Source organism: Neolamprologus brichardi, unplaced genomic scaffold (assembly GCF_056152115.1).
Source record: "Neolamprologus brichardi isolate AB-2024 unplaced genomic scaffold, ASM5615211v1 NODE_ptg000031l+_length_7269946_cov_1, whole genome shotgun sequence".
NCBI lineage: Eukaryota > Metazoa > Chordata > Actinopteri > Cichliformes > Cichlidae > Neolamprologus > Neolamprologus brichardi.
This window is the reverse complement of record NW_028270136.1, coordinates 1,541,367-1,562,662: the sequence shown is the minus strand read 5'-3', so window position 1 is coordinate 1,562,662 and position 21,296 is coordinate 1,541,367. Positions and strand designations below refer to the sequence as shown.

General features: G+C 40.0%; 2 protein-coding genes across 3 annotated transcripts; both read left to right on the top strand.

Annotated features, from left to right (window-relative positions):
- Positions 1-2,671: 2,671 nt before the first annotated feature.
- Positions 2,672-6,891, top strand: LOC118455465 (putative C-type lectin domain family 20 member A). Its single transcript, XM_087837339.1, has 5 exons — positions 2,672-2,708; positions 3,027-3,419; positions 3,596-3,916; positions 4,027-4,118; positions 6,763-6,891. The coding sequence occupies exons 1-5, from the start codon at positions 2,672-2,674 to the stop codon at positions 6,889-6,891; spliced, it is 972 nt and encodes a 323-aa protein (XP_087693465.1).
- A 5,011-nt stretch (positions 6,892-11,902) lies between these two features.
- On the top strand, positions 11,903-21,065 carry si:dkey-283b1.7 (von Willebrand factor C domain-containing protein 2-like). 2 transcript variants are annotated; one of them, XM_087837256.1, is made up of 3 exons: positions 11,903-12,340; positions 13,904-14,024; positions 20,225-21,065. In XM_087837256.1, the coding sequence occupies exons 1-3, from the start codon at positions 11,963-11,965 to the stop codon at positions 20,464-20,466; spliced, it is 741 nt and encodes a 246-aa protein (XP_087693382.1). In that variant the 5' UTR covers positions 11,903-11,962; the 3' UTR covers positions 20,467-21,065. The 2 variants fall into 2 exon arrangements, with proteins under 2 accessions (XP_087693382.1, XP_006806269.2); XM_006806206.2 differs by having other exon boundaries at positions 13,904-14,033.
- The last annotated feature ends 231 nt before the right edge of the window (positions 21,066-21,296 follow it).

Sequence of the window (21,296 nt, the reverse complement as noted above, 5' to 3'; positions counted from 1 at the left end):
TCAATGTGGACAGAAATGAGTTTTTGGAGTGGCACAAATAATTTGTGTGGCATCCGATTTGATGCACAACAGCTGATTGTTCTGTAAATAGTTTGAAATGTTTATTTAAAAAAACGCCTTGGCTGCATTTTTAGGTAAACAGCTGCAAAAACCTTTGTTGTTTGCATAACTCAGTTACTTTTTTGAAGAAGTAACTATATAATTAATTGCCCAACATTGGTCGTTATATACTGTATTTTGCAGACAGAGAGTTACAGACTCTCTCCCAGACCACAGACTCATAATACAAGTCAGAGCTTTATAAAAAATAAAAATAAAAAAGAGAAAGTTGTGTTTTCAAAATTGGAGTTCAAGTTATTTTTCCTTCCAATAGTGTTAACATACTACACAGATCATGAACAAGATTTTCATTGTAAGTGGGCTAAAGCAGTTAATTAAAAGTAGTCTAACATAAATGTAAATGCTGTAATTTGATTTGATAAACCATGTAACTTGGATGGATTTGATGCTGGCGTGACCACAGTGCACACGTCTGCTGTTGCTCACAGTGGTCCAAGGGACCGCTCAGGGAGTTTGTGTGTTCGCTCAGACACATGAAAAATTAGAGGGAACATTGTCCAACACCATCATCAAATTTGCAGACGACACTACCATCATCGGCTGCATTTCTGATGGAGATAAGGCGGCATACAGGGCAGACGTAAGAGTCCTGACATCATGGTGCTGCGACAACAACCTGCTGCTTAACGTCAGCAAAATCAAGGAGCTCATCGTGGATTACAGGAGACTGCAGAAAGGAGGCCACACCTCCATCCACATCGAAGGAGCAGAGGTGGAGAGCGTCAGCTGCTTCAGATTCCTGGGCATCAACATCAGCGAGGCTCTGAGCTGGTCACACCATGTTGATGTGCTAACAAAAGCAGCAAGACAGCGGCTGAGAAGATTCAGCATGAACCTCAGAATACTTACAAACTTCTATCGATGCACCATTGAGAGTATTCTGACTGGCTGCATCACCATCTGGTACGGCAGCTGTAATGCTCTGGACCGTAAAGCTCTGCAGAGGGTGGTGAGATCAGCACAGCGCATCACCAGGACTGAACTGCCAGCCATGCAGGATCTCTACAGACATCGCTGCATGAGGAAGACGCAGCGGATCCTCTCTGATCCCAGCCACCCCAGCCACAGACCTTTCACACTCCTGCCGTCCAGCAGGTGGTTCAGGAGCATCCAGACCCACAGTACCAGACACAGAGACAGTTACCCACAAGCCATCAGACTTTTGAACTGCTGACATTCCCTACACACAACTACATACTCGCTACAATTACAGGACTTTGCACACTGTCACTTCAACAAATGCCATTTAAACCTGTAAATAGTCTTGCGCAAACTTGTAAATACCACCTTGTCTTAATTCTCTAATATTATTACTTTGTTTTTCTCCTTTTCATTGTTATTAATATTATTATTACTACTGCTAAATTCTGTTATTTTCTTCTTAATAAAGTGCACACTCTCTATATGCTCATGTAAGGCTGAGGAGCACGAGCCAAAACTTTTCATTATGGATAAATGTGGCTACACTATTTATCTGTACACGACAATAAAACTTGAAACTGAAACATACCGGTGCAGCATCCGCATCACTGCAGACAAGAAAGCCTAATTTCTGCTGTTCAGCACTGAAGAAATGTAAACTTCTACAAATTCTGCCAAATTGCAAAACGCTTAGCCGTGTTTCTAATAAAACCTCTCTAACTTTGCTCTGCGTCACTTCAGCGGCATCAGGTAATGTTCATATGTTGATTCATGGTTTTCTTCAGTTTTTGATCTACTGCAGAATATTTTTAAGGTGGTTATCTGCTATAAAAAGCCAGGCCAGAAAATTTCCTTTATATTTTTCCGTGTTTTATCCTTTACTTCAGTTACTCTGACACAACGGCATCTGCTGTGATGCTTGCACCTCTGAGTCTCACAAGTGTCAGCTTTGTTTTAGATTTAAAAATATGGATATGTACTGATAAATGATCAGAATTAGAATATTTCTGACTGTCTGAGTCAAAATTAATCCAATTAAATTGGGACCTTGTCATTCAGAACCGAATCAGTTATAGAAATCAAATCGATACCCAGCGCTAGTCCACTGCTGTGAGTGGAACCACAAAAGAGAAGATGAACATATCCACCAAGGTTTTTACAATTACTATATTCATAATGTATTCAAATAGATTTATAATGCCAGAGCCACGTCCTGAATGTTAAATTTTATGGTTCTTTTTCTGCTTTTATTCAGACATTATCACAACATTGCAACACATCATTTTCATATTGTCTTTTTTTGTATTCACATTAGCTTTGATATGTTTTATTTGTGTTTATTCTATGCACTGATTTTTACACACATCCAACTAAACCTGTCACTGACAATACATTTTCTGAACTGAACTTCAATTTCCATTTCCTGGCACTACAATCTGGACAAATGTTTTGCTTTCTTTATTATTTCCCAGCTATAGTTACTATTTCACAAATCAAGTTTTTGATCGATCTACAATACATAGTAGACCCTTTACTAAGCTATGAGTTTCAGTGCGGTACTGTTACAGTATATATTTTTACTTCCCCCACAGAAAATAACATACCGGAACAGTGTGTCTAACACTGCATCATGAAAGAGACTACAGTTATGATGATGGTCCTGTCAGGTCAGTTTGAATTATTTATTTCCACTTCATTTATTTTCATTGTTTTAATTGAACAAAGAAAACAAAATGTGCGCATTTGTCTATGATTTGTTGACCACAAATTATAAATTGAGTTTGTTTTCAAATGCCTCGAAGCGCACATTTGTGGTCAGTGATTTGACTGCACTCTGACATGTCACCCATTTTAGCTGTTTTTGCTACTAAAGGCACCAAAGTAAAAAAATAAATTATGTATACATATATGTATGTGTGTGTGTGTGTGTGTGTGTGTGTGTGTGTGTGTGTGTGTGTGTGTGCGCGCGCATATCATTTCCACAGGACTGTTTTACTTACCTGGCTGTTTTCCTCATCTTTACAACCTTGTTGAATATGCAAAAAACTGGGCCGGAGCTCAGGAATACTGCAGGAACAAGTATACTGACCTAGCCACTGTACATAATGAGCAAGACTTGGCCAAACTGAGGAACCTCACAAAAGGGCTTTCTAATGTTTCTAATGTGTGGATTGGACTTATACCTGACACTGAAGCATGGAAGTGGTCTCTGGAAAACCAGAATTACTATGGTAAAGGGGAGACTGAGTTCAGGATGTGGAATGACGGGGAACCCAATGGTTTAGGACACCATAAAGTTTGTGCAGCAATGCTTAAAAATGGGAAATGGGCAGATGTAGAATGCAACAGCCAACTGCCATTCTTCTGCTACAATAAAAGTAATTAAATACAATATGCATACTGTATATCAGTGTCCTGATTATTATCATGACTATCATTGTAATCTCAAATGGAGGTGATGAATAAGTAACACAGATGTATAGCTCATTTGCATTCTTTGGCTGAGCAGTGAAGTTAGACCCTTACTTATGTTTCTTTGCTCAAATGTGTTCAGACACATCACGCTTCATATTTGTGAATATGAATAATAACTGGGAGGATGCTCAGAGCTACTGCAGAAAGAACCACAATGACCTTGCCAGTGTGAGAAACCAATCTGAGAATGAAGAGCTGAAAAAGGCAACAGTGAGTTCCTACACGTGGATTGGACTATACAGGAATTCCTGGAAGTGGTCGGATGGAACTGCACAGTTATTAAACAACTGGGCTCCTGATAAACCATCCAAGAAAGCCACAGATGCATGTGGGACTATATTTGAAGGCAAGTGGGACAACTATGTTTGCAGTGCACACTGGTACTTTGTCTGCTATACTGGTGAGTTCTGATTTTACTGTATTTTTAATATATTCTGATATTTTCTTTAGTCTCAGAAGATCGTTACATCACAGCATTTTTTTTCCCTCATTCTTTTTTTATAAACTCAGCACTCAGGGAGAGGAAGGTGCTGAAGATTAAGCTGAAGAAAACTGACCCCTCTGTGGAAATGGAGGACCTGGAGGAGGAAATCTTGGAAAAGGTCATAGCCGAGTTTCAAATAATATTTACCTATAATGAAAAAAATAAACGTTTTACTCAAAGAAAGTCTTTATAAGAGGTATGTGATATCAAAAATAAGACTGACAGCAAAACTAAATAGATGAATATAGTAATAAAAATAATGATAATTCAAAATGTTATCAGGTGCCTCAGCATTTTTCAATTTAACACAGTTAGCAGAGCCCAAAATATGTGCCCAAAAACTGAAATCTGGGGCCACTTCCTGTATTGCAAGTGGCAACAAGGACCAGAGACAGTTCAGTGCATACTGCATTGCAATCTTCAACATCTAAGTGAAATGCTTAAGGTCTTCTTGAGACTTTAGGATGAGAGTGCATGTACTTGACACCAAGTCACACAGAAGACATAAACATTACTCCAGTACTCAGTTTGCACCACCACTTGGAACACCAAACATAGGCTCTGACTAGATAAGATAAGATAAGATAAGATAATCTTTATTTGTCCCACATGTGGGAAATTTGTTTTGTTACAGCAGAAAGTGGACAGTGCAAAGTTATATAGCAAAAATTAGAGAACACTGGAATAGAATAAGAATAAGATGCTGTACACAACTGTACAGAATAGAATAGAATAAAATACTATATACAATAGAGTAAAATAAAACAATATATACAATAGGATAAAAATAGAATACAAATGCTATATACAACTGTGTAAAAATACAACTTGTCAGAAAAAGAGTATTGCACTTAGTGTTATTGCACATGTGTGGGTTTGTGTGTTTGATCAGCTGCAAAGTCTTTGTTGTGGAGTCTGACAGCAGTGGGGAGGAAAGACCTGCGAAATCTCTCCGTCCCACACCGTGGGTGTCGCAGCCACTGAAGGAGCTGCTCAGTGCTGTCAGAGTCTCCTGCATGGAGTGGGAGATGTTGTCCAACAGGGATGACAGCTTATCCACCATTCTCCTGTCACTCACCACCTCCACTGGGTCCAGAGGGCATCCTAGAACAGAGCTGGCCCTTCTGAACAGCCTGTTCAGTCTCTTCCTATCCCCGGCAGAGATGCTGCCGCCCCAGCAGACTACACCGTAAAAGATGGCTGAGGCCACCACAGAGTCATAGAAGGTCTTCAGGAGTGGGCCCTCCACTCCAAACGACCTGAGTCTCCCCAGCAGGTACAGCCTGCTCTGCACTTTCCTGTAGAGGGCGTCTGAATTGTGAGTCCAGTCCAGTTTATTGTTCAGATGAACACCAAGGTACCTGTAGCCGTCCACAGCCTCAATGTCCATACCTTGGATGTTATTTGTGCCTGCGGAAGTCTACCACTAGCTCCTTGGTTTTATTAGTGTTGATTTGGAGGTAGTTCAGCTGGCACCAGTCCACAAAGTCTAGGGTCAGATCTCTGTACTCCTTGTCGTCCCCTTCAGTGATGAGGCCGACTATTGCAGAGTCGTCAGAGAACTTCTGCAGGAAGCACTGGGTGGAGTTGTGGGAGAAGTCTGCAGTGTAGATGGTGAAGAGGAGCCAGAACCGTTCCCTGTGGGGCCCCCGTGCTGCAGACGACCCTGTCCGACACAAAGCCCTGAGTTCTCACATACTGTGGTCGGTCGGTGAGGTAGTCCAAAATCCAGGTAGTGAGGTGATGGTCCACACCTGAGTTCTCCAGCTTGTCCTTCAGGACTGTGGGCAGAACGGTGTTGAAGGCACTGGAGAAATCAAAGAACATGATTCTCACAGTGCTCCCAGTTCAAGTTGAAGATGGACTCCATCACCCAACACAGTTGGTCTGTGCAGGACCTGACAACCCTTGAGCTGATACCATCTGGACCCACTAACTTCCTGGCTTTAAACCTCCTCATTTCCCTCCTAACCTGGGTGGTTGAGAAAGACAGGCTGGAGCCTTGTGTTGAGTGTGTTTTGGATGCTGTTGTTGGGGGTGGAGAGGAGTGAGCAGGGTGAGTAGAGGAGGTGTGAAGTGTCTGAGGTGTCAGAGGTGGAACAGCAGCAGTGGGGGTGGGTGAGTCTGCAGCCGATGTTGAAGACTGCCTCATGGATGTGAAGCTAGTCAGAGCCTTTAACACTGGCTTATTTTGACTGAGCATAAAGACATGAATAGTAAGTGGGAAATAGATACCAGTTAACACCTCACCATAAAAAAGATCAGAATAGAGGTGGAAACCGTTCGTGAACCTCTAAGGGGAAACCACACCTATGCACGGCACAGGGGATTTGCCTCCAGTTGTGGTGTGCGTTGAGGAAGGCAACATATTTTACACATTTTCTTCATTTCGTCACTTTTTTTATTCATAGATCTAGCAAACTGCACAATAAAGCTAATTTGAAAAGTCCAGTATTTGAAAAATAAAATCATACTGCTAAAAATACAAAACTGAGTTTAGTAATAATCTTTTTATAGAAGACAACTAAAATATTGAAGAACAAACATTGTTTACTGAAAATGTACTTAAAGTACAGTTTTGTTAATGTGTAGAAAGTGATATTTAAACGTCATCATTATAATTACATGTTCATCAAGTGATGAAGCTCTTTCTTTACTTGTAGGTAAATGATTTATTAAAACGTTTTCCCACAGACAAGTCTCATTAATCAGAGATATTTAAAGATTTAACAGGATATTAATGAAGCATTTATGTTTCACAGTTCAGACAGAGACTGACAGAGCATGGCCTGAGTGGAGACTTCAAACTGCAATGGGTGAAGCAGCCTGATGGGAAGAAGCATGGTGAAGAAGAGGAGGAAGTGAAAGAGGCAAACTGTGGGGTCAAATAAAACATTTCATTATCCACATTTGATTACTGAATTCTCCTATTCAGGACATATGTTTAATTGGTTAGGTTAATATTCTTACAGTAAGGTACAAGTTTTTACTTTAGCAATGAAGCTTATGCATAAATTCAATAAGTAAGATCAGTCATCACTCATCTGCCTGCTTTCTTGGGTGTTCAGCTGCTTTTCTGTTTACATGTCTACTGCTTTCTCACGCTGTCAATCTCAATACTGACATTATTACTTTAGTCCAATCATCTTTTCACCCTTTTGCTTTGAGCCAATTAGCCTCTGCTTTGCATGCTTTAAATCTCAGCTCTCCGTCGTTCTTTTTTTGTGCAGCCTGCGTCCTCCCCATCTCCACCTCAGACACCTCAGACAGAACTCTATTCAAACCTCAGTCTTCATCTTCACCACCACCACCATCTAGACTCCAGGGGGCCGTGTCCTAAATCCTATACTGGTCCACTTGATTGTCATAGTTTATTAGGTTTTTTAAAGAAATTTTATTATTATTATTATTATTATTTAGAGTTATTACAATCAGAACAGACATGACCAGGGAATGGGAAAGATAAAAGAAAAGGAAAAAGAGAAGTTGGGAAGAAAATTAACAGATGGAGAAAAATGGAGGAGAATAAGGACAGAGAGAAAAGACACTGAAAATCTGCTTCAACACCTTTTTGAAATAAAGATGTATTGATAAAAATAAATATAAGCAGCCAAGTACATTTGTTTTTAACCAGAAAATATTTTAGGAAACGGTTTGTAAGCTGTCAAGGATGATGCACACAACCAAATACAGGATTTAACACCTGGCCCTACAGAAGGAATAAAAGTGGTGTTGTGGATGCATAACAATTTGACCATCTTAAATGTTGTTAGTCTTTCATATTCTGCTTATGCTGTAATGCTGATGACTTAAAGACAGAAATTATAGTCCACCAACCAGCTGCTGACATTATTGACGTTATGTGTGAGAATAAGTTAGAATACATATTTAACTCTGTATCCAAAGGACTTAGAATGTCTTTCATATTTACTGACAGTCAGGAGAGTAGACTCAGATGTTGCCTAAGATTCATTTTATTTTTTGGATTTCATGAACTTACTTTATCCCTTTGAGTAATATTTAGGAACACATGTTCATATGGCAATATAAATTCATAGGTGGTAGTTCTATGTTGTCCTCCTGCTTAGGAGCATAGCTATATTGTATCCAGTAGGTTGTGCATGCTTATCCTGTGGCTGTAACAAGTAAACCATTATGCAAATTGTCTGTTATGTTCATTTACCTACAGCCATCGTTGTCAACTCCCCATACTGTCTCCGCTGGTGCAGTTGAACCAAACTTGTTGCATTAAAATCACTGAAGTAATTCCCAAGACTCTGGCATTTTTATTCAACTGTGATACAAATTTTGCTCATCTCCTTTGACTTTTAACCCAACAAACATGCACTGTGTACCAATCAAATGAACTATGGAAGAGAGGCAAAAGGGAGGTTAGGCTGGCAAAGGGGGGACCGAAACGAGGACTTCCTATGTAGAATACAGTGCGTTTATTTAGAGTGAACAAATGACAAAATGCAAATAATCCCCAGTGCGTGCTCTCTTAGGGTGCTTGTTCCCTGCTCCCGTGCTGTGACTTCTCCCAGTGTCCGTGGTGAGTATTTCTGCTCCTTTGGTGTCGATATACTACATGTTCCCCTCTTTCCACAATTCTCCTGGAAACAACAAAGGCCGTCATTAGCTCTCTCGATGAGGCTGATCAGCTGCAGGTGAGTCTGATTACTTCTCAGGTGTGGCTGGCCCCATGGCGGCCTGGTGTCACAGCAAAACCCAGACACACCCACACCAACAAGCAAAGAAGGAAATGAGGGACCAGGAGAGAAGTAGAATCAGAGCCAGGACATCCTGTAGGACAGGTAAAGATGAACGAAGGTGGCAAGTGAATGAATGTGGATATGAATGTGGCCTGTAGTGTAAAGTTATTTGTGATCTTATGTTTTAGTGTTTTTCTGTTCTTGAGATATTAAGATGTGCTCTGAAATGTTAGCCCTTTGAAAAGGTAAACATTGTTTCTATATCCACAAATATTGTTTCCATAGAACTTTCTGCCAACCAAGTTTAATAGGACTTCTTATTCAGCTTGTCAGATCCCTTATCTTCTGGTGAGGCTGATGTTCAAAATATTGCTGCCTCAATTTGGTTTAGTTTAGCTAAAGTTCTTTTAGCTGTGATGTTCATGTAAATAGGCCCTGGCAGGGTCTTCCAAAGCTAACTGATCTCCTGGAAGAGGCCAGAATAATCATAATTCAAAAACTTCCAATCTTAGATACTTTGTGTCTTAAAGTGGGTAATCAGGGCCCCCTATTGGGGCCATACCTAGGAAGCATGGGTCTTGGTCAGGTACAGTACAAAAGAAGTAGTAATTTTCTATATGACTTATCCATCTATCGAAGCTATCTAAACATTTGCTATATGAAAAAGTAACTGTCCAATGGCCTTGCCACCATTCCTGTAATAGGAATGGTGGCTTTCATGAGTCTTTCTCATGACAGCAAGAACTGCAATTACTCATTCTCATCTCTGTGATGGAATTTTTCAGTGCAAAATTGTCTCAGTTCAGCATTTTAAAGCTGTTTGTTGAACCATGTTGAATCATTACTGACCTCAATTGGGGCGAGTGAGGCCTGCAGTTGTTCAGATATTGTTCTGGATTTTTGTGACCTCCTGGATGAGTCAGCAGGTTCTGCTCTGCACTTTCCTGTAGAGGGCATCTGAATTGTGAGTCCAGTCCAGTTTATCGTTCAGATAAACACCAAGGTACCTGTAGCTGTCCACAGCCTCAATGTCCATACCTTGGATGCTATTTGTGCCTGCGGAAGTCTACCACCAGCTCCTTGGTTTTACTGGTGTTGATCTGGAGGTATTCAGCTGGCACCAGTCCAGCCTAACCCTCTCCTGGAGTAATTGTGGTAGGTGGGCCAAACCTGGGAGGCTTCACCACTAATCCAAGTTTTTTTTCATTTATGGATAATTGCTCTCACTGTGGTTTGCTGTTTTCTCAAAGCCTTAGGAATGACTTTATAACCATTCCCAGACTGATAGATGTCAGTGAATTTTGTTTTTCATCTGCTCTTGAGATATTTTAGACTTTGGTATGATGTGTTGATTTTTGAGAGCTTTGGTAGCCTTTCCAAACAAGTAATACTTGTTAAGTTATTTTCCAAATGTACTGTCATGAACCTTAACATTTAAAATGTTAACTGAGGCCTGTAGAGTTAAAGATGAAGCTGTTTTTGTTTGTTGTTTTGTTTTGCATTTTATCTGAGCATTGCACAGGTGGACCGTGAAGTGATTTTGCAGGAATGTCCACTCCTGTGAAGAAAGTCAACGTTTTTTCCCCCACTTGTGAATAACCTTTCTCACTGTAGAATAACTGACTTTAGTTTGTTTGGAAATGCCCTTGCTATACAACCATTCCCAGACTGACGAGCAGCCACATCTTCTTTCAGATTTTCCTTGTCATGGTGTTAAAAATCACCCGAATAACCCAAACTTACAAAACAGAAAAGAAGTGATCCGAAGAAGAACTATACTCGTGCACCACCTCTAGGCTCTGTTATCAGGTTGTCTACACATTGAGGGGGTCATTGGCCAATCACAGGTCTTTTCAGTGAAAAAGGGTTGTTATGTTATGTTTCGTTATGGCCTTTTTGCACCGACAGATGAGGGATTTTATCTTATGACTCGCTCCGCAAAGTCGCACCCAAATCACTGGGAAATAGAAGTATATATTTATTATTTATTTGGATTCAATTGGTCCAGTGGAAAATCTCCTGTGGAGTGGATCATGGGACATGACAGTGTCCTAAGAATCACTCAATTGGTTCCACAACCAGGTACAACCTTGCATCACTGCTGAGTGCAACACAGATACCACACATCGCTGGCTATTGTGGTTTCATTAAAGCATGGAAACTATTTTGCTAGATCAAGTTACAAAAACTAAGTTTAGCAAAAAAAATAAACAAACAACTAAACGTTTGATTTGAGTAATATCGATTATGCTTGGTTAGGGACAGACACAAAGAGTACTTTTTCACATAGTTTTAGGTTAAATGTAACATGTTAAACAGACATTACATCTAAAGGTAATGAAAGCAGCACAATCCATGACATTACTTAGCTTAAAAACAGTTACACATGTACACATTTTATGCAATACTTCATTCCTAAAAAATAAACAAAGGACTGAAAAAAAAACAAAAGATTTGCCATACAATGTTAATATTGATGTTAATGCGATGGAATACGATTTTGTTATCATATACAAATGCTGTTTCTGTTCATGGTTTCCATCCGCTGTCTGTTACAAAATGAAGGATTTATTTTCAGAAATTCCAGTAGTATTTAATTATTCATTTATTTGTCTGACATGTTAAAGTTGGAACCTCTGGAGCAATGTAAAAGGCAATCGTAGGAAGTTAAAATGGCATTTAATCTTATTTGGTGACAAGAGCAAATGAGCAAACATGAAACTATGGCTGTTGTATAAATAATGAATTTAAAGAAAAAGAGAATACAATTTTTATGTAAATATAGTGGTAATATGTTTCGGTTCCAACTTTGTTTAGTTGAAAATCATTCATTATTCCTTAAACATGAATAAAAACAACATAAAATATTTAAACAACCGCGCCCCCTTGACTTTTCTCCCAGATAACACCTTGCACATATCTATAACTTTTGTTCAGCTTTGCTCTTTCCTCCCTTTTTTCCCCTTTTTTCTTACAACATTTTGACCCTTAAAAATGTGTTATTATGAAACTAAGCTATGATCAAACATTTGCCCTTCCCTGCGCTTTAATATCCTAACGTTACCTCCGGATTTGGCAGAAATTATGGGCTCGGGGAGCCGCCTGCTGTCCTCGGGTAATTTCAGTGACGCTCCAGGGTGACGCGCATATATGCGCGTCACAGGCGCTCCTGATAGTAGGAGGAGAAGTTCGGTTAGAGAAGCCCCTTAGTAATCGCGCACACGGTTTACTGTCAGGTAACCTGTTCGCCATGGCAAACCGCTATTTCTCAGTCCTGCTCGTGCTGATCCTGCTACTCCTTCCGCTGCCGCACGGTCCGGCGCGCGTGGCGGTTGCTGCGGAATACTCCAAAACCGACTTGGACTACGAGTTCGGCGACTACAGGGGGAAGTGGTGTATCGACGACCACGGCTTCGTGTACAGCATCGGAGAGGTTTACTACCCGAGCCCTACGTCGTGTCCATGCACATGCACCATCGACGGCCCAGTATGCGTCCGACCCAAGTGTCCTCGCATCCACCCCCGGTGCACGCGGATCAGGTATAAAGCGTGCTGCCCGGTGTGCGAGGCTATGGCCAGAGTCTGTGTCTACGGAGGCAAAACATACAGGCTGCTGGAGGAGTTCAGGGTGAGAAAGAGCCAAACTTCCGAATAACTCCTCCAATCCATGTCCCAGCCACAAGTTCATAATATTACAACCCTGTTGATGTGTTCCATGCTAGTAGAGATCCTCTCTCAATCCAGATGTTTTTCCATCACCTACTTATAATAAAGTTCATAAATTATTGTTTGCTTTTTTGCCGCTCAGTAAAATAGTGTATTTTCTCCTCTTCTTGCAGCTGCATGACACATGTAAAGCATAGAATGTTTTGTATAGCATCCTCGCCGTGTCACTGTGATGTTTTCTAGAAGTGTTCCAAAGAAATAAGCAACACGTTTACAGGAAGAAAATAAAGGTTTACAGGGTTTGGGGGGGATTTTTGGTTTTGTTTTGTTTTGTTGTCTCACAACACTTATTCAAAGTAGTTCAGAATGTGCAAACTTTAAATACACAGTCCTTATATGCCTTATTTTACAGAACACAGCTGTTTTTGCCAGAATAGTTTTAATGCATGCAGTAATACTATATGTCATCATGTCACTGATACATTTTTCATTGGTAATACATAATCATGTAATGTGAAATTATCAACTCATCTAAAACCAGAGGGGGGAAAAACAAAACAAAAAACAGCAAGTTTGCAACATGCTTGAATAACTTTGGGATGAAAGGTGAAATGTTAAATTCTTAATTTTCAGGTCATTGAGTAAATGTCTAGAAAAAAGATTTTCCTTGTTGCAGTGATTCATTATCTCTAACTTCTGTAAACTCCTCAGACAACCAAATTCAAACCCAGACCCTTCCTGCTGTTGCAGGTTGTTTGGCCCAATTTATGATTGTTTGGAGGCTTACATGAATAAGCTAATGAAGTAACCTACAATAAATTCCATAAATCCGTTTTAGATATACACTCAATTGTTACTACTTGCTAATATTGGGTTTGATCCCCTTTGGCCTTCAGAGCTGCCTTAACTACTTTTGGCATTGACTCAACAAGGCGACATTCCTCAGTTGTTTTGGTCTAGACTGACATGATAACATTTAAAAGCTGCTTATCCAGGATGCCAATCTCCTGTTCCACCACATCACAAAGGTGCTTTATTGGACAGAGTGCTGGTGAATATGGAAGCCATTTGAGTACACTGAACCTTTTTTAATGTTCAAGAAACCATTTGAGTGGTGTGAGCTTTGTGACATGTAATGTGTAGGGAGATGTGTAGACTGTAGTCTCAAGGTGATGGACATTGGTCAGGAACAATATTCAGATAGGTGCTGGCATTTAAATAATACTGGGCTGGTACTGGGAAATCCAAAGTGTGCAAAGAAATGATCCCCCGTACTAACACACCACCCTATTACAGAAGCATTAAACTGTTGATAGAGGGCAGGATGTTTCCAGGATGGGTTTGTTGCCCAGAGCACTACCACTTTAAAAAAAGGATGCCTTTTTTAAACATTCTGAAGGCACCAGAATGTTAAAGAAAAAGCAACTCTAACCCTACCATTGTTACGCATCTTTATTTTGAGACCATGCAGACTATCCAAATGTTAACATGTAATAATGATGTTCACGCTACCTGTGTGTTTCAGCTGTCAAGGTGTGAGCGATGTCGCTGTGAGCCCAACAGAGAGGTGTACTGCAGCATTTCAGAGTGCCCAGCCCCACACTGCGTTAACCCCACCTACGAACCCAACCACTGCTGCCCCATATGTAAGACCGGTGAGAGTCACTCAGGTTCAAAGTGTTTCTTTCTCTTTGCCTCATAAAGATCTGCTTCAGTATCAGCTTTGCATACATTATGTTGCATAATCATGTAAACTGGGAGAATATCATGAAAATTTAAATCCCCTTCTTGCAAACAAAAAGAAACAAATATGGATTTATTCGTAACACAAAAAGTCTTTAGAAAACACGCTAAGACTTCCTGTTTGGCAAGTGATCGTATATTAAAATGCATTCAGAAGTTTCACAGTTGACACTAGTTTCAGTGGGCAGATTGTGTTCATAATGTTATGTATAAGTGCAATTTAAGCTTCCCATCGAGTGTTACACAAAATCAGCAGCCTTTGGCCTTCTACCTTATATAATGTCTCTCTTACCAAACATAATGACAGTAAAAGTGACTCCAAATCTGAGCTTGACCACAGTTTGTAGTTAAATCAAAAACCTTTGTAAATACAAAGGGTGTTGGTGTAATGATTATGAAATATCTTCAGATATGCCAAAACTGATAATTTGCAGTAAGCTTTCTCCATTAGGTCTCCCAATACCAACCAGATAGACAGCAAATAGGCAAATAGACAGCCCCATTGATTGGCCCATTGTCACCAACAGCTGATTTACTTTTTTGAGCCAGGATCGGGTCAATATCTGATCCAAATATTGGATTGGTGCTCCCCTAGTACTTACCAAAACTGTTCAGATCGCTTCTTTTGCTCTCTGTAGTAAATGTAATCATTAAAACGAAGCTTAAATTGTTATTAAGGAATGGACGATAGCAAGAGTTGTATAAAGCCATTTGTAATGCTCTGTGTTCTCAGTTATAGATTGCAGTTTTCTTAGCCGATTGACCAGTGGTATTTTGCTCATTCTCATTTTCTTAAAAGAACTGAAATTGACAGCATATATAAACAAACTAAACTTTTTTTTAATGCTAATGCTTTTTAAATTTCATAAAAGAAATTATAAAATTTTAGATTTTCCCTCAAACTGCAGTTACAGGATCTTCTCTTAACCCTCATCCTACTGACTTGGGTCCATGCAGACCCAGAAAGATATTTGCTGTCATTTATCATAGGTGGGTTTTTTTTAATCATTCCAAATTATTATGACTTTGTCATTCATTTTGTTCGTAATGATGTTCTCCCTTGATTAGTACTGTTGTAATATATTTCGGTATTCCCGGGGACCTAACGCACTCAAAGGTACCCAATTCTGCCAAGCAGGTTTAATAAATGGCATTTATTTATTGAGATATTGTTGCCCATAAAGCGTATATCAGTATTATATAGTATCAAATAGCTGGTAGGAACTTTCTATTGTTCATTTTAAAGAAGAAAAACTCAATTACTGCACATCATCTGGATGGGAAACTTTCCAGACTGGAAATTATCTGAAAATTTGAGCCTGATCTCCATGACACAACTGGGGTGTGCCCCAATCACCAGTCTGAGCATCAATGACCCTCAATGGAGTGAGGAGTCAGTAAAACTATTCACTCACTCATCCAAATTGATGAATTCAGAATAAGAAATAACTCATAGTCATCCACCCCCTTCTTCTTTCGCTCCTTCCATCTTCCTTTTTCCTTTCTCTCTCTCTCTCTCTCTCCCCCCCCCCCCCCCCCCCCCTTTTTTTTTATGGCGCTTGTCAAGTCATTATTATTCTCAGACCACTTGCTCACATTAATACACAAGTATTGGGGGGACTAGAAGCAAGGTGGGTGTTGAATGATTGGTACGTCCGGCTATTGGATGACCCCATCTACATCCCAAACCCCTGCCCTCTACTTCTTTTCCTTTGGGGAAGCATTTTGGAGTTGGGACCATGGAGTTTTGGGCTGCCCCCAGACCTAATCAGAGGGAGTCAACCAATGTGTAAAATGCTCTTATCCTATTGAGAAATGATTCTCTGAATCCAAATTTCTCAAATATTGCAAACAGGAATTTACAGTTGACTTTGTAAAATACTTTTTATGTATCGAGTGATACAATTAGAGTGTTACTTTTTTGATACTGTGAAAGCATTAAGTTAAATAGTTTATGAGTGTTTATAGATGAATGCCTTTGATGAAACCTGTCTGGTCAGGATGGATAAGTGCTGGAATTACTTTCTCAAAGCAGGATGCTAGGACCTTGCTTATATTTGTAATGTCTTTAATTACCAGAGAAAGTGTATAACTAGTTGACTGAGTGAGATCTTTATTTGGTTTTAACAATAGTATTCATGGTAGGAGGAATTCTAGAGGTAATCATAAATTTATCTGTCATTCTTATAAATAGTGGGAACAAGGTTGGCCAAAAATGTTTGTAGGACCCAGCAGGGAATCCATCTGGGCCAGGTGCCTTATTATTGGGGATTTGATTAAGAGTACAGAATAGTTCTTCTAGAGCTATAGGTTTATCCAACATCCTAACTTGGTCTTGTGTTAAATGAGCCAGATCTATAGCACTAAGAAATTTGTGAATATCTTCCATATTTGAGTCATGGTCAGAAGTGTACAGATTCATGTCAAACGTCCTAAAAACATTATTTATATCTTTAAGATTACGAAATGGTTTCCCTGCTAAGTCTTTGATAACTGTAATTGTTGTTTTTTCTTTATTTTGCTTAAGTAGGTTTGCCAGATATTTGCCTGATTTATTATTGCATTCAAATTTGTCATTTCTCCAACTGGCAATCTGATGGACGAGCAGAGATTTTGCCAGGGGAATGGTACTTGTCTGACTGCATTATTCTAAGTGTAAAGTTTGGTGGAGGGGTATTATGGAGTTGGGCTCAACTACTTATTTCTATTAAAAGGAACTTTTAATGCTTCATCATACCAAGATGTATTTGACAGTTTCAAGCTCCCAACTATGTAGGAATAGTTCCAACATGACTGCATACCAGTGCACAAAGCATGGTCCAAAATGACCTCGTTTCAGGCATTCGTGTAGTCAATCCAGGTTGCTCAGGTTGTCTGCCTGGTCTTAGAGTCCTGGTCTACTGCTCTATTAATAAGAAGTTGGTTCTTTGGCCCTCTGGTGTTTTTTCCAATGCCTTTCTGAACTGTGGTTACATACTGACTAAAGCACCTACTCAGCTTGGTAGCTACAATGTTGAGAGGAGCTGCCATGTGTGGGAGAGGCAGGCAATTGGCCAGTAATTTCATAATGCCGTGCCCTTGTGAGGATCCTTCATGATCAGGATTGTTCTACCCTTTGTTGGCCAGTCTAGATGAGTACCTGCTCTTAGCCGCCTCCTTTGTGCTTCCTATCATCTGTGGAGTGCCGTTAGCTTCTTCAGAGGTAGGCATGGATCATGTCTCAGTTAAAAAAATGAAAATCCTTCTGTGCTACCCTGATTTTGGCTTCCAGCTTTCTTGTCCACAAGGATCTATATCTACATATATCCTTGATCTTGTACCCTAGTACTTGTAGGATTACTACAGAAGAAGTGACTCGCATCAAGAAACCTTACCAGTGGCTGGACGAAGCCATAGAGGGTGGGGTCTATCACACAAGGCAAGTTCCCAGGCGCAGGCTGTGCAAAGATCCAGAGACAATCCAGTACATAAGAGCAGGGTGCAAGATGCTAGCAGGAAGGGCATGGAACACCATAACCAAATTGCCAGCATAGTATACAGTAATATGTGTGCTAATTATGGCCTGGAAGTCCCAAAGTCAAAATGAATTTAGGGTGTTTGAGAATGATGAGCTAAGATCCTGTGAGACTTGCAGATATAGACAGACAAACTGGTGGTGGCTAACCTACTTGACATAGTAGTGGTGGACAAGCAGAGAAAGATGGCTGTAGTGATAGATGTAGCTCTACCCAGTAGCTAAAAAAATGGTAAATGGAACCACTATGCGCAGGACCCTCAGGCGCTCAGGCCCATGGTAGTGGATAGAGAACCCAAGCTTGAAGGATAAAGGCTGTCTACAGGTCGCGTAGGGACATTTTTTTTTGTGAGGTAATATGAGCATCAGAAATATGAGCAAGAGACACATAGCCCACAAAATCCATACCTGGACGTTGCCTGCATTAACAAAGTCTGTATCAGATGTTAAGGAACTAGGGCACATTGATGAGAAGTGGGCTACTGAAACAACAAAGCATAAGAAGACGAGGAATGAGAATAGGGAGCTGTTGGCATGCTACTACACTGTGCTGCAATAGCAGCGGAAGGAATTACATGACGAGAAATATGGATTCTTCTACACCCAACAACTAGACTAACATCAAAACAACTAGTAGCTCAGTAGTCCAACATCTGGAAGAAGCAACTGCTATCACAACTATCACAAGACTCATGACGTACAACATAAATGCTACAGCAAGGGGGACCCAGGACATCAGGTCGGGTGGAGGTATCATCATCCCCTGGGTTGGGGTGAGGTTGGGTAATGCAAGAACATTTGCAAGTTTATGGGTTTTTCCTCTGTATCTATTATTGTACGGTCTACCTTACAATATAAAGCACCTTGAGGCAACTGTTGTTGTGATTTGGCGCTATATAAAGAAAATTGAATTGAATTGAAGTTGTAATTAAAAATGGACATTAAATGACTTACAAATTCAGTGCATGTTTTTATACAGCTTATCAGTGCTTTTGGAAAGACATTTTTTCATAACAGTTCTGTTTAAAATGTTGCTGTCTGAATGTTTTCCCCATTCCCAGCTGTCATTTGTTTCATCTATGTGTACATCCACTCTCCTCTGTGCTGTTATATCCCATCTCACTGACTTTATCCTCATGCGCACGCACGCACACACACACACACACACACACACACACACACACACACACACACACTTAAGCTGTTGATCCCAGTGTGCACTGTAGTAAGAGCGGTCATTGTCAGTGTGTTCACCCTGGCGCTTTCAGAAGCTGCACTGGTTATGTCACCTCACACACCCTGCAGCTTATACAGTCATTCCCGTTATGTCACTCAGACTTTCATTGCTACTGGCATTAAAGTGGCTTTGAAACACTGGTGCATCAGTGTGTGTGTGTGGGAGTTTGAGCTCTTTTGTAGCAGCGGGTATATTAACTTTGCTTTTATATGTTGCCTTAATTACAGAATAAATTGGACATGGAAAGCAGTTAAAAGGTAAAAAAAACCCCAACAGGAACATGCACATAAACATGCTTTGCTGTTGCCTTGCTCTTGGTGTCTAAAGGCAGTTGCAGTTAAGTTGAACCTTCTATTTTTACTGCTTCAGTTCTGCACAGACAGCGGGACAGATGGTTCAGTTTGTTGCGTCACTGTTTTTTTAAATTTATTTCTTTCTTTCCTTACTACTGCCAAAGTCCCTTATGTCAGCTGTGCTTTATTGGATGCCATCAGATCTGGCACTAGATGAACTGTACTTCCTGTGCTCCTTCTGGTTGGGGTTGGTAATTGTTTCTCAGGTAGCCGCCAAATAAAGGAACCCCATCTGTGAATGAGGAATGCAAATCAAAGGCAGGCTGTTTGCATTATTTAGTCAGTAATTACTACCCCACATAATTTGTAACTGCGATTTTGTTGTTGTTTTAATATCATATAGACCTGAGAGATATTAGAGGGCATTCATTTATCTTTTGGGAAGAGAGACTTCTTAAACTAAAATAGTAAATCAACAGTAAAACTGCTGTATGCAAGAAAATTGACATAATTTAAATGAACCAGGAAAAACAATAATTTTAACAGGTAATATAAAATAAAATAAAACTATATTTAGACCTGTGTTGCAATGGAAAAAAAATATTTCACTGGGTTTAAAAGTGCACTGTGTGCTTGTTTGTTTTGAGCACACTAGCAAGCCATGATAATATTTTTTTAACTGAATAATTCACAAAGCATCAAGCATACAGCTAATACTGACAGTGCTGAGGTGGGTGGTTGGTGGGTTGTAGCTTGGGACTGGACCCCCATATCAAATTGGGGTTAAAGCCCTATAATAACCTACAGCCAGATTTGTCTGTAATTACAGATCTGAGAGTTAAAATATGCAAGAATGGAGTAATTTATTCTTTAGGTTTATGATTATTTTTAAAAGTAAACCCTACTTGAAAACAATGAGACTAACGGTGCGGTCCCATTAGAAAGACAGCCGGCATGTTTCACAAGCGATAACCTCGACTACAGAGGAAGGATACGCTCTATGAACTCGTTCACTGTTTGATGATGGAATCGACAATAAAATGTTAACTGTCGTTATAGGTCCCAACTGTTTTGCTGGGAACAGGGTGATCCCAGCAGGGGAGCGTGTGAACATTGACGAGCGAACAGTATGCTACTGCACCTACCGAGATGGGACATGGCACACCCACCCCCATGCCACCTGTGAAGAGCGCCCACAGCCCAGCCCAACACAGAGCACCCGCACTGAGGCCCCCAGCGACAAGGACAACAAAGGGAAGGGAGGGAGGCCATTTATTCCCAGACTGGACATAATACCTTGAATTTTAATTTGTTAGATAAATTTATCAGAGGCAGAATCACTCTTGAGGTACAAATCAACTCATGAGTCTGCTAAACTTCAACTTTCAGAGCACCACATAAAATGTATTGTTCAGAATCTAGCTTAATTATCCAAATAGAACAGCTTCCCCATATGGAAAAGATATATATAAATCTTATAAAGTTTGTATCTGTCTTGTGTCTGTCTTGAAAAGCATACAAGAGTGAAAACAGATATAAGATCCCTTGAAAAATTATATAATGAAACTTGTATGTTTTGGATACTTCCTAAAACAATATGTGAAAGTAATGAGAAAGTGGCCACTTTCATGAGTAAATCATATAAGCTTTTACTATTTCTTTTCCATATGGGTCGGTTCTTCTACCTGAATTCAAGATCTAAAGTTAACTTGTTGGGAAATAAAACAAATTGGTTCCCATTTCTTTCTGGGAAATGGCACATCTTAAGTCCACACAATGGGAACTTCACATAGCTTGGCCAAAATTCTGACTTGTAGTGAAGGTGGCTCCCTGGAAATTTAAACTCTTTTTCCACTACAGCATTGGGTAAGCTCTACTGTATATTTAAAAACAAAAAACCCCACTACGCTGCCTCTGTTTGGCATTGGTGGAATAAAAGTGAAACTGTAAAATAATCAAAGAGATGTTTAGTGTCAAGTGTGGAAATGGAGCTGGTTGGCAAGACTATTGGGGAAGAAGTCATATTGACAGTAGAAACCCAAACAAGAAAATAGAATACACAACTTGGAGACAGCTTGAAACAAATGCCCAAGGAAGTGGTTAATATCCTATCTTACTCAGTCCATTACTT